Source organism: Patella vulgata, chromosome 9 (assembly GCF_932274485.2).
Source record: "Patella vulgata chromosome 9, xgPatVulg1.2, whole genome shotgun sequence".
Classification (NCBI taxonomy): domain Eukaryota; kingdom Metazoa; phylum Mollusca; class Gastropoda; family Patellidae; genus Patella; species Patella vulgata.
In genome coordinates, this window is record NC_065887.2 from 12,757,148 (window position 1) to 12,770,080 (window position 12,933).

Here is a 12,933-nt window from a genome sequence, read left to right on the forward strand (position 1 = left end):
TACCTCTTACATAATGTATCTTTAAAATAGCTTGAGCTCAACGGATTATTCAGTCTAATAAACACACTATTTATGGATAACAATTACTATGGTTTACTTCACTGCGACGTTTCACCAAGATTACACAATTAGTTATCAAGCATATAACACAAATAAATAAAATGAAAAGAATATGGTTATATGTATATATATCTATACAAAAGCAGTGCGAACCCTCCAATGGGATGCAAAAATCATCAAGCATGAGCAACTGTCCCAAGCCGTTAAATAAACAAATATACATAGATAGGTATAAACTGTACTTGGTATAGATAAATACCGGAATAAAATAAGATCAAATAATTATTTAAGAGATATATATCTATGTATATTTGTTTATTTAACGGCCTGGGACAGTTGCTCATGCTTGATGATTTTTGCATCCCATTGGAGGGTTCGCACTGCTTTTGTATAGATATATATACATATAACCATATTCTTTTCATTTTATTTATTTGTCTACGATATCACCTATGGTGGAAGTGGATGTACAACTTTAGGAACGAACGAACGAGTTTATTTATTTGTGTTGAGATATGCTTGATAACGACTTGTGAAATCTTGTTGAAACGTCGCAGTGAAATAAACCATAGTAATTATTATCCATAAATAATGTGTTTATTTGATTATTTTCCAATTACTAAATGCCATCAAAGAATTATTTTGTCTTTGATATCCTCTATCATAAAACCTAATATTCATCTTCCTTGAAAACAAAATAACCAAAAACAGACATCGATTCCTAACCTGAAGATTATTGATGTTTACAGACAACTTTTCGACACAACGAAAAAAAAAAAGAAAGTAGTTCAGCCTAGTTAAATACAGCCCAGCTGTTACTCAATTAATTAACGGAAGTACACCAATTAACAAAGCTCTTCCATCAAACATAGATTTATAGCAGTATTTATTAGACGTCGTTTAACTTGACTACGTTCCTGTAAATAAAGCTATAAACAACATCAATGTATATTTAAACCTTTTCAGACTGAGAACAAATTGCTTTAAGTAGATTTTCCATCTTGTAACTTATATAATTGGACCAATATGTTTGATTTAAGATCTGTATTTAGACTGGAATTCAAATTAATTCACCGTAAAGTCATTAATCGTCAGAGTAGGCCACACCAAATTGATTTTCTGTTCTTCGAGAACACCTGTTAAAATGTTGCTTATAATTTCTTCGGAAAAAAAGACTAATTTAAAAACCAAAATTATTTGGTTGTACTGTTCAAAAGCTTAGTATACCTATAGTATTTATTGCGCATGTTTGTGGAATATGTCTAGCCTCGTTCTTCGAGTCCCTTGTTACAAATGGCGCTGAAACGCATTATGGTACACGATACGTGTACCAATGGTAAAATGTTTATTTTGTCTTAAATCTTGGATACCAGAAGCCCCTCTATTCCCGGTAAGATCACAACATTAATGTTGATTTAAATTGACAAATAATTCGTGTTTTCAATGTCGAAGACTTTAAATGATATTAAGTTTAAGACTTAGCTACTTTAAGTTTTGAAATTTTAACAAAACATCGTACACAAGAATTAAGTGGGTTATTTATTGAACAAACCCCCGAAGAACTAAACATTAAAACGGTTTGGCCTTAGAAATTGTTTTCTTTTCAGTCTTCAGACATCATTATACTCTATTTCCTATAAGAAACGTCAAATTCTATTTAGAGAGGAAATCCAAATAATTCAGTTGTAAATCATATTTTTGAAGCCAAATTTATTGCTTAAGGTTGAATACCTGATAGGTTGTATCAAAGGGCGTATAGCTCTATTCTAATTGGAACCTTAAAATAGACAAAACTGAGTCTAAAAGCACATATTAATGTAATATCAGTGTATAAAACACTGCTTTTTTTTCTTAAATTTTTTAAATCTTTTATTGTGATTTCTAATCAGTTATGTTCGATGAAATAGACGGAAAGTCCAAACTAACCGGTTGTCATTTGTGCCTTCTTGGTCCATTTTACACATGTTTTGTATTATTATTTTGTCGTTTGTGACGCAGCCATTTTTAATTACTTTCGCATTGAAGTCTGGGATATGTTTTTCTTCGTTCTTTAGAAATGGCGGCCCGAAACTGGTATGTCGATATTTTAAAGTGTTCATTAATTGTGTCTTAAATATTGAATATTAGGACCCTACATTTTTACACTAAGATAACAACATCAATATTTATTAAAATGGGTCAATATTGAATTCTAATTCGTGTTTTTGGTTCGAATATTATGGAAAATATTGAGTAAGAGATTTAGCGCCTTTAATAAAAAGCATTTTGAAAGCTAGATATATTGATAGTATGATATACAACTTCTCTGACGTGTTACAAATCGGTGAGCAATTTTCAGGCAATATATCATTCAGAACTGTGGCATGTAAGCGGTTGATAAATTGTGAATCGGTAGTAAAAAACCGACGGCCAAACGAAACGTCTACAATTATCTCCGCTTGCGAGCAGACACGAAGCTAATTGACCGAGATTTTAAAATTCCAACATCGATGAATTTAGTCTAAAAAAACTACCAAATGAAAACGTTTAAAACGGAATAGAACCGCATAAGAGAGAGAGAGAGAGAGAGAGAGAGAGAGAGAGAGAGAGAGGGACGGGGTTTAACGTCCACTCGAAACAAACTAGGTCATTTCGGGACTTACACATGGTTCAATTTTATTTCAGTCATTCGCTTGTGCGTAGGGGTTTTTAACAGTGGGAGAAAACCGGAGGGCACGGACTAAACCAACGAGGTTGGACAGGCGTCCCTACACCTTACGTACAACATGGGGAATCGAACACAAGCTAGTTGACTCTATGACAGACCTTATGATACAGCACACACATGCTAACCATTCGTCCATCCAAACCCGCAGAACCGCATAACAGAATAGTAGACTAATTATTCAAAATTGTGGTCATCCAAGGCAGAGATCTATTCTCAAATAGATAGGTGGGGATCACGTGGCTAAGTGGGTAAGACGCTGGCTCGCTAGCCTGGAGGTCGGGTGTTCGATCCCTGCATTGGCCGAGAAAGTTCATCCAGATTTTCCGGCGTGGTTCCCCCTTGTCAGTGATGCAGGACGGAGGGCCTTACAAGGACACCTGTCTAGTCCTTCGGATGAGACGAAAAACCGAGGTCCAGTGTATACATTGGAATGCAGGTAAAAGATCCCTTGGCAGTTGGAATTCGATATAAGAGTAGGCGATAGTGCCGCTGCCCGGGCAAAATTTCCCTCATAGCGCACTGTAGTGCGTATGCCTCTTCTTCATTAGCCCAGCATAGGAGCAGAACAGTAGGACGTTAAACCCCATTTCATTTCATTTCATTTCAAATAGATAGTTCTCTGTGTGCAAAATACACCGACGACACGAATTACGAACAGATAGGCAGAAATGAAATGAAATGAAATGGTGATTAACGTCCTACTGTTCTGCTACGACTGGGCTAATGAAGACCGGCGTACGCCATAGAGTGTGTCATGAGGGAAATTTTGCTGGAACAGCGGCACTGCGGCCTACTCTTGTATCGAATTCCAACTGTCAAGGGTTGTTTTACGTATAAGAGACCTCGGTTTTTCGTCCCATCGGAGCGACTATACATGGTCCTTTGCCATGCCCTCCGTCCTGTAACACTGACAACGAGAGGCCACGCCAGAAAATCCCAATGAACTTTCTCGGTCAACACCGTGATCGAACATGGGACCTCCGGGTTAGCGAGCCAACGTCTCACTCACTGAGCTACCGTGGCGCCCACGGATAGACGGAAAGGAGCTGTTGCCCATAACATACACCCACACAGTGTGTGAGCAAACGAAAACTCTTATTCATCTCGACAAATTGAATAGTAGTTAATATAAAATTGTAATAAAAATCCTACTTATTTATGGAAACAACAAATTAAAACATATCTTTGCAATATGATTCCTTCCGTTTCAACTATGATTGATACTCCTACGTCGCTATATAATTCTCTATAGAGATCAGAACTATTTGTAGGGGGGGTCGATGGCTGAATGGTTAGCGCGTGCGCGGCTGCGCGCTGTATCATAAGGTATGGCATTGGGTCAACTGGTGTGGTTTCGATTCCCCTGTTGTACGTGCTAAGGAGTAGGGTCGCCTGTCTTACCTCGTGGGTTTTCTCCGGGTCGCCCCGCAAATTCGCAAGCGAATTTTTGAAATAAAATTGAACCATATGTTAGTCCCGAAATTACTTAGTTTGTTTCGAGTGGACGTTAAACCCCGTCTCTCTCTCTCTCTCTCTCTCTCCAGAACTATTTTTAGACACCGAGTGCAAAACATAATTAACTTACATGTGGTAATAGTTCCTGTTGTCAATTTTAAAAACTGTGTGAAAAATGTTGCGCACCTCTATAATGTTCAGGCATACCGTTGGCACCACCTCGATCCCATAATGGTGACGGGATAATTTGGAGATCTTTCAATGTTTAGTTTTATTAATATCTTAAAAATAGATAGAACCAAAAGTTAAAAATCTAAATGCCAAAGCATCAAAAATATAATATTACAATCACTTATTTTAAAGATACATTATGGGTGATTAGATAAAGAGCTGACAGTTCTCATTATAACAGTTAAAAACCAGATAATGTAAAGGGAATTTGCTGACAATTTCAGTGAAATTGATCCACTCTGAATCGAGATTTTAATGATTGAATTTTCGGCCTAGCCTCGACCATCATTACTATAGTCGGTACGAAAAAAGAACAGTCTCGATTTTCCATTTCATGATTAAATCATGAATAGAAGTCGAACAGAAAATCAGAACCGAATCCAATAAACATCGCAGGCTAGCGATGACATCGAGTTTTGATTATGGTCTTGATAAGTTAATTAATGTCTAATTAAAAATTTAGATAACATTTCAGGCATAAAGAAAGACCTGCAATAGGCAGATTTAGCTCTCGCATAATTTATGTTTAAGTTAAAAAAAATCACACACAATAATACATTTAAACCAGGAGCAATATAACCTTTCTTTAATTAAAACGGTTTAAATGACAATCAGGTTGTAGTCGTTATTCACGCGACGAATGTCTCTATCTAGTAACCTTGAGGGATCCCCATGTACTGTAACCTGACTGCACCAATTACCCCACCCATCCCATTCTTTCTTGAAATAGGCGTGTTTTACATTTAATTAGTTAGATTACATAATCATAACCATTAGGCTCCGGCATGGTTTAAATATGAAGTTTGGGATTTAATATTGGCGTTACTCTACTTCTGGACACCTGTATTTTAGGTGGATCACGTAATACGTTTAAACGTTTATAGCCTTATCTATATACAGTTTCCTTTGAATAATTGCAGGTGTTTCGATGTGGAACCCAGGCACCGATATGGTTGGAATTAAAGAGTGGCATGCCTTTACCGGGTCATGAAAAGAGGGGCCAGGCATGCGCTGCCTGGCAACTACCTCGCAAAGAAGTCAACTGTTGCATGGCTAAAACATTAGCCGTGGTCAAAAACTGTGGAAATTTCTACATCTACAGAATTTCAGGTGCCAGAGGATGTAATTTGGGTTACTGTACAACAAGTAAGGCAATTTAATTAAAATAAAAAAAATCGCTTCGTTTTTATTTTTTGCTAACACTCTTGATGACCTCGGAGCGTCCTTGATAGATGCCGGCAATTGTCAATTAAATGATGTGGACAGAATAATAACTGAGTAGGCCTACTTCTTGGAAGGAATAGTACGATGTAATGTCATTTATTTTCTTTAATACTTTAGGGTTCGCTTAAAATAAGTTCTCGACTTACTATTAAAGGACAAATAAGCTATACGCATTTAATACCCAAAGCCTTATCTTTAGGCTAATTCGTGTTTATAGTCCGTCCAACGCGGCGAATCATTGAGCGCGAACGCGACGATCGTATTTGACTTATTATTAACTGCTATTTGAATGAAGTCGTTTATACTAAAGGGTCGTGTATACCTAGCTTCAGCGCGACCAGAAAGGCAACTACGGTGATAACATTTGATTGATTAACTAATATTTAATACTAACGGCGAACGCGGCCGAATTTTTGTTCGCGCGGAATACCTAGGAGATGCCTCCTCGGGCGGATTTCGCGCGAGCGATTTTCATTAACCAATCAGAGTGAACGATCAAAAGGCATACATGATCAACTCGCAAATGCATCAGTTCCATCTGAGAATTTATGCGCGTTTTGCTGTTAAAGTACGAATGATGATTCACGCCGCAAGCCACTGTGGTGACGTTTGGGCTCGCGGTCGGTCTCAGTATAAACGCCCCTTAAGGACTATCATCATGAATAATTACACAATTTTATCTGAGAGGAAGTCAGCCACAGACAATTATCTCTCAACAGCCATAAATGTAATTTCCGCTATAATGTTTTAATGTTAAATTTTTAAAAAAATGTATTTGAAGATAAGTTTTTTGTTTAAAACACCAGCTGTAAATATAATACAGAAGCAGGAATAGCGGACATGAATAATTAGGTTCTTAGACCAAATAAATATATTTTGTTAATTGCTTTGGTGCTTCGACGATCACGTTTTACGCTACAATTTACATTTGTCTCATAGTAATTATACTTTGTAATTTGGAAAGGGTTATTCGTATTTAGGGTCAGTGCTAGGACAATTTTTTATCGGGACACTCTGTATAATAAACAAATGAAATGCATTGGGGTTTAACGTCCTACCTTTCTGCACCAACTGGGCATGTGCATGTCAGCGAGTACACGAAACCTCGGTTTTCGTCCAATCTAAACGACTAGACACTGCCGTTGCCACACAACGAAACAAAGACAAGGGGGGTAACTTGGATCGAAACCCGGACCCCCTGCGTAATGAGCCAGAGCCTTACCCACTGAGCCACGGAGGCTCCTCATTTAATGAAAAAGCACAAGGAGTGTTTGGTAGCCACACCGAGCTATGGTTATTTCACCAATACGTCAAAGGTATTTACAATGTAACCTTTATTCGTAAACGCTCTGGTTATGAATAATTTCGTCCTTTTAACTTTCATGGGGGTCATTGTGGCTAAGTGGGTAAGACGCTGGCTCGTTCTCCTGGAGGTCGGGTGTTCGATCCCTGCATGGTCGAGAAAGTTCATCCAGATTTTCCGGCGTGGTTCCCCCTAGTCAGTGATGCAGGACGGAGGGCCTGACAAGGAAATCTGTCTAGTCTGGGATGGGACAAAAAACCGAGGTCCAGTGTACACATTGGCGTAGGCCGTAGTGCCGCTTTCCGGGCAAAATTTCCCCCATAGCTCACTGTATGGCGCATGCCCGTATTCATTAGTCCAGTTCGGAGCAGAACAGTAGGACGTTAAACCCCATTTCATTTCATTTAAACTTTCATTTCTGTCTAATACGTTTCCGTATATATTAAAATAATATTATACAATATGCGTTTGTTTTCATTTCCTAAGTTCAAGAGAGAAGTTGTGAAGAGGGTTTGATTCTTGACCCCGTTTCAGGAGACTGCACTACACCAGGTATGGACGTTTTACATTTTTATTCTCATAAATGATTTTCAAAATTATTTTGACACAATCGGTAAAATCATATTACTACACTTATTTCAACAAAGGTCAAAAGTGACTTTATGCTGTTTGGCTTTCCTCTCACTGATAAAGACCCCTACGCGCAAGCGAATTCTTGAAATAAAATTGAACCATGTGCTAGTCCCGAAATGACCCAGTTTGTGTCGAGTGGACGTTAAACCCAATTTCTCTCTCTTTCATAATGACACCATAGTCAAACGCGATCCTAAAAGCCCCTCACACGAAACTAACGACGTCGATTAGCATCAAAATCGTATACATGTTCCTATGCAAGAACAACAGCACCGAAATATTGCAATCCCAAACGTTAGCACTAACGAAACCCTTCAATTTTACTAGCTTACACCCAATCTACCCCTAACATTGTTGGTCTGGTTTAAATCCAGACTGCCCTTTGCAATATAGCACAGTGCATTAAAAAGTGCCTCGTTGTTTGGTACATGTACATTCTCCGAATATAAGCTACACGCTAAACGTAATGTGCGTGGTATGAAATATTGTACCCTATGCTATGGGTTATCTGATAATTCAAGAATTCATAATCACTTTGACATGAGTTCAGTTACAGTGCGTGAAAGTGTATTATATATTAAGTTACTAGACATCATTAAAACCAAACTGATCCGCAGTAAATATTCACTTTCGCATTACGGCCGTGTAACAGTTTGGATAAAACCAGTTCAACGAACGGGAATAGTATACAAATATGTTATTGAATCTGTTTCATACACGGAGGGGTTGGGTGGCCGAATCGTTAACGCAAGTATGTTGAATCATAAGGTCTTTCATTGAGTCAAGTGACGTGGGTTCGATTCTTCACTTGTCTAACCTCGTGGGTTTCCTCCCACTACTAAAGACCTATACGCGCAAGCGAATTATTGAAATAAAATTGACCCATTATGTTTGTCCCAAAATGACATAGTTTGCGGCGAGTGGACGTCTCTCTCTCTCTCTCTCTCTCTCTCTCTCTCTCTCTCTGTGTTTCATATACAAAAAAGTTAAATAAATATGGAGAGTGGTTATTTGATTGTGGGATCATTATTCAGATGCAGTTTACTTTTTTAATTTTTAAAATTGAAATTGTTTTACAGTGACAGAAAGTACAAGTTTATTCACGTGTCCACAGGGTCAAGATTTTAATGAAAATCTTAAAGCATGTATTGGTATGTTATATCATGTTACATATATGTCCGGCTATATGTTCACTATCAAAGATACATTATATAAGATTTAGATAAAGAGTTGGCCGTTGCTTACTAGTTCAAAAATAGATAATGCAAAATGAATATATTAAAAATTTCATTTAAATTACTTTATTCCGAACGAAGTTATCAATGTTTGTAGTTTTGATAAAATGTGTGCATTGATTGTTTATCATCGTAACCATGGTGCTGGTTTTTCGATTCTCCATTTTTAAATTAAATCACTAAACGGCCGAACGGTTCTAATCTACTTAAAACCGGGGTCTTGTCATGTTAATAAATTTCTAATTAATGGTTTATATAACATTTAAAGAAAGACAAGCAAAAGGCAGATTTAACTCTTGAATAATGCCTATTTAAGGGGTTAAGTTAAATAGAGTCCCCACCGCTCTTGCCTTCTTTATGGTTTAAACAGCACGACTACAGACAGTAGCACCATTATGACATCTCATACGAAAAACACACTTTCATATACGTCAATGCCATTAAACTAGTGTTCAGTATCGCCATATAAGATTGGTTAGAAGCCTTGTTAAAACGACATCAATGTTGCATAACGACATCAATGTTGCATAACGACATCAATGTTGCATAACGACGTCCACTGTTAATTGGACGACACACCAATGTTCTATAAATGTTATAATTGGTCACCTCGGCTGTGGTTATTGTCGTCTTGATATTAAAGTTGTGATGATACATTACTAATTAAGGCAAATATTTCAAGTCCATTAAGAACCCGTTATTTTGACTAATGATGGGATAAGCTCTGCCTTACCGCATTTTTATTTACAAAGATTAAGCGGAAGTCGACTTGTTTACTCATTTTAGTTTAAACATACATTATGCAAAGGTAAATCTGCCTATTGCAGATCTTTAAATATTATCAAAATGATTAATTATACAATAATTACCTTTTCCAGACTATAATCAACTCTAGATGCCATCTTATATGTCTGATTTTCATTGGATTTGAATCCGATCTGATGTTCAACGTCATAGATGATTGAACGCAAAAGTGGATAATCGAGACAACAACGATTTTAAAATAAGATTTTCTTGGCTTAGAGTAAAGCAATTTGACTGAAATTTTCAGCATAATCCCTTTACATTATCTAGGTGGTTTTAACTATTATAGTGAGAACTGCCAGCTCTTTATCTAATCTTCTATAATGTAGCTTTAAATATTGTCCGCCTGTGTCAAAATTCGTTATATCCGTACACAAGCTTTATCTACAGATGTAACACGTTTCAAGGAATAAAGACAATCAACACATTAAATCCAATAAAATCGAAAATTATAATATCTGAACCAAACCTAAGAGGTTGTACCTTTTAAAATAACCAAAAATGTGCATTTTTTAAAAAGAAATATCAAATTCCTCATGATTTATTCCACGCTAATGCGTATTCAGATTGATTATTAAACATTTGATTAAGAAACAGATACACAATACCGACGCTAGATAATCTCCCGGCTTGGTTTCAATCGGATTTAAAACAGGCCTACCAATTTGGTTCACGGACCAGAATAACATGTAATAAACAACATTGGTTAACATCAAATAAAGATGGCAGTCGCCTTGTTACATAGTGAGCAGCATAGAGCGATAAAAGTTTCAATTCAACATATCCTTGTAAATACTGAACGGAATTGAGCTATTTTTGGACCAATATTCCTATTGGAGTTTCAACTTTCACAATATTGTAGCTTGCAAGAGATTCTATAGTACTAAAGCATGCATATAATCTTTTAGAAATTGGGTGTTTCTATTTTTTTTTTAGTAAAACAAGTGAATCTTACAAAACCATCCATACAAAACGTTATGGTTAATGGCGTCAATTACCTCAACTGTACGATTGAACTGGGTAACCAATCAGTAGTGGGGGCAGAGTTCAGAGTGGCTTGGTATAAAAGAAGAGAAGATACGGATACCATCTTTATTATTAGAAGAAATATGATGGGTCGATTATCATTGTTAAAATTGTACGAAGATGTTTTTCCTGGAGATCTGGTTAGTAGTGGTATATAGTTTTCTTGAAGAACAGAAATAAAGGCACACAGAATTTTAAAAATTTCAAAATCATTATTTTATTTACAGACAACATTAAAAATGAGATGAAATGAAAAGTATACCAACTTCTTAGTTTACGTAACATAGCAGTGGGAGGAAACCGGAGAATACCCACGAGGGTGACGAGGCTGGGCAGCAGCTCCAAACACACGACTTGATTCAATGACAACACTAATGATGTACAGGTCACGCACCGGGATAATGAAATGAAATGGGGTTTAACGTCCTACTGTTCTGCTTCGACTGAGCTAATGAAGACGGGCATGCGCCATACAGTGTGCTATGAGAGAAATGTGTACCTGGGACCTCGGTTTTTCGTCTCATCCGAACGACTAGACAGCTGACCTTGTCTTGCACCACTGACACGGGGAAGCCACGCCGGAAAATCCCGATGAACCCGGGTTAATTAAGACGGGGCTTAGTACGCCATAGTGTATGTAATGAGAAGAAAACTTTGCCCGGGGTCAGCCTGTCCGCGTACACTTCATCGACTTCCATCTTTCTAGTATTCTTTTACGGGAATGCCAGCGAGTCCGCGGATGAACCTAAGTTTTTCATCCCATCCGAAAGAATAGTTGTTCTTTTAAGACATGACCCTACCCACATAATATTATTTCAATGAACATCAGTTGGCGAAGGTGTTATGTTTAATCTACATAATGTAAATCTATTTATAGATCCAGTGTGGTGTAATGGTGTTAAATACCAAAGATTCCGATCAGACAGAAAGGATAAGTTCTCCTTTTAATCTGGGTTTAAAGGTACACTAAACCATTTACATTACCTTTGATTTTGCCCGCCTTTCAAACGTTTACAAATCCAAATACACCGTACAACTGGTATTCAACGCGCATTAAACAGTTACGGAACGCAATTGCAGAACAAAGGTGCATATTTCCTAGTTTGATTTATTAAGCATACCTGAAAACAGATTAATACGAAGACGAAGATAACATTCGCTAGAAAGCATGTAAACAAAATAATAAAATCGCTAAAAAATGAGTAATCTTACAACAGGGATGCAATGCGCCACTTCTAATTATCCAATACGCTAGAGAGTGCATTGATAATATGTGTGCATTAGTTACATAATTGCAACTAATGAGACTCTTGGATTTCAGCATTTCATTTAAAAACTCATCTTAATTATTGCTCTTGGTCATTTTATAGACCTAGTGCATCGTCAATCTGATATTTGATTATTTCGAACATAAAAAATACATTTTTGGGGATTATAATAATTTTCTAAAAAAAGTCGTTGAATATCGAATTCTATATGACAAGAAGATTAACTTTTTAATTCCAGTTTTCAGCAGAAAGTGTACTGCTCCAAGAAAATTTTCCTACGGATAGAGTAACTCTGTATTCTACGATACCAATATCTTGTGGGCTCATAAACACTAACTGCAGTATAGAGATAATGCTTGCTTTATTGAGTTTGGGTAAGTGTTTATAATGCAACAGTATGTAATATACACTATTCAAATTCAATTTTAGTTAATAAGTATGAACATTATATATGAATAAAAACATTATTGACAATATACAAGTGACGGAAAGGAATTACGTTAATAAGACCCTAAAGAAAGCACTTGTTAAACATGACTTGATGTCGAGCTTAACTTCCGCTTCCACATAGGGTGATATCGCTGACAGGTCTGGTTAAACTTCCCATCTACAATGACAAACTCCAGGTTTCCTAGCTCAGCAAAAGCCAGAGAGTAGGACACTAGTGCAATGCATATCAATTTAAAACACATTAATGGAGCTAAACCCCTTATAATTGAATTGGAAATGAAATGAAATGAGGCTTAACGTCCTACGGTTCTGCTCAGACTGGGCTAATGAAGACGCGTCTTTGAATTGGGTTGGGTAGATATTATGTGTTATATCGATTAGATATGGGTCAAATTCTATATGCTTCAATTTTCGTTTTGAAATGTGAAGTAGCCGTCAATTGGCTTTATAATTTCAGTTTGATTGTTAGCTTCAACTGACAATAAATACAAAACATTATTAACTGTGTCCGTGGACTCAAAACTTTAAATGTAGACA

General features: G+C 36.8%; 1 protein-coding gene across 3 annotated transcripts in view; it reads left to right on the top strand.

Annotated features, from left to right (window-relative positions):
- Positions 1–12,933, top strand: part of LOC126832104 (von Willebrand factor D and EGF domain-containing protein) — a 48,275-nt gene that overhangs the window by 8,767 nt on the left and 26,575 nt on the right. For all 3 annotated transcript variants that reach the window (XM_050562791.2, XM_050562792.2, XM_050562790.2), the window contains exons 3-8: positions 5,374–5,599; positions 7,467–7,532; positions 8,693–8,764; positions 10,589–10,818; positions 11,556–11,639; positions 12,185–12,320. In XM_050562791.2, coding sequence (XP_050418748.1) covers positions 5,374–5,599; positions 7,467–7,532; positions 8,693–8,764; positions 10,589–10,818; positions 11,556–11,639; positions 12,185–12,320 — 814 coding nt within the window. The remainder of the gene's footprint in view (positions 1–5,373; positions 5,600–7,466; positions 7,533–8,692; positions 8,765–10,588; positions 10,819–11,555; positions 11,640–12,184; positions 12,321–12,933) is intronic.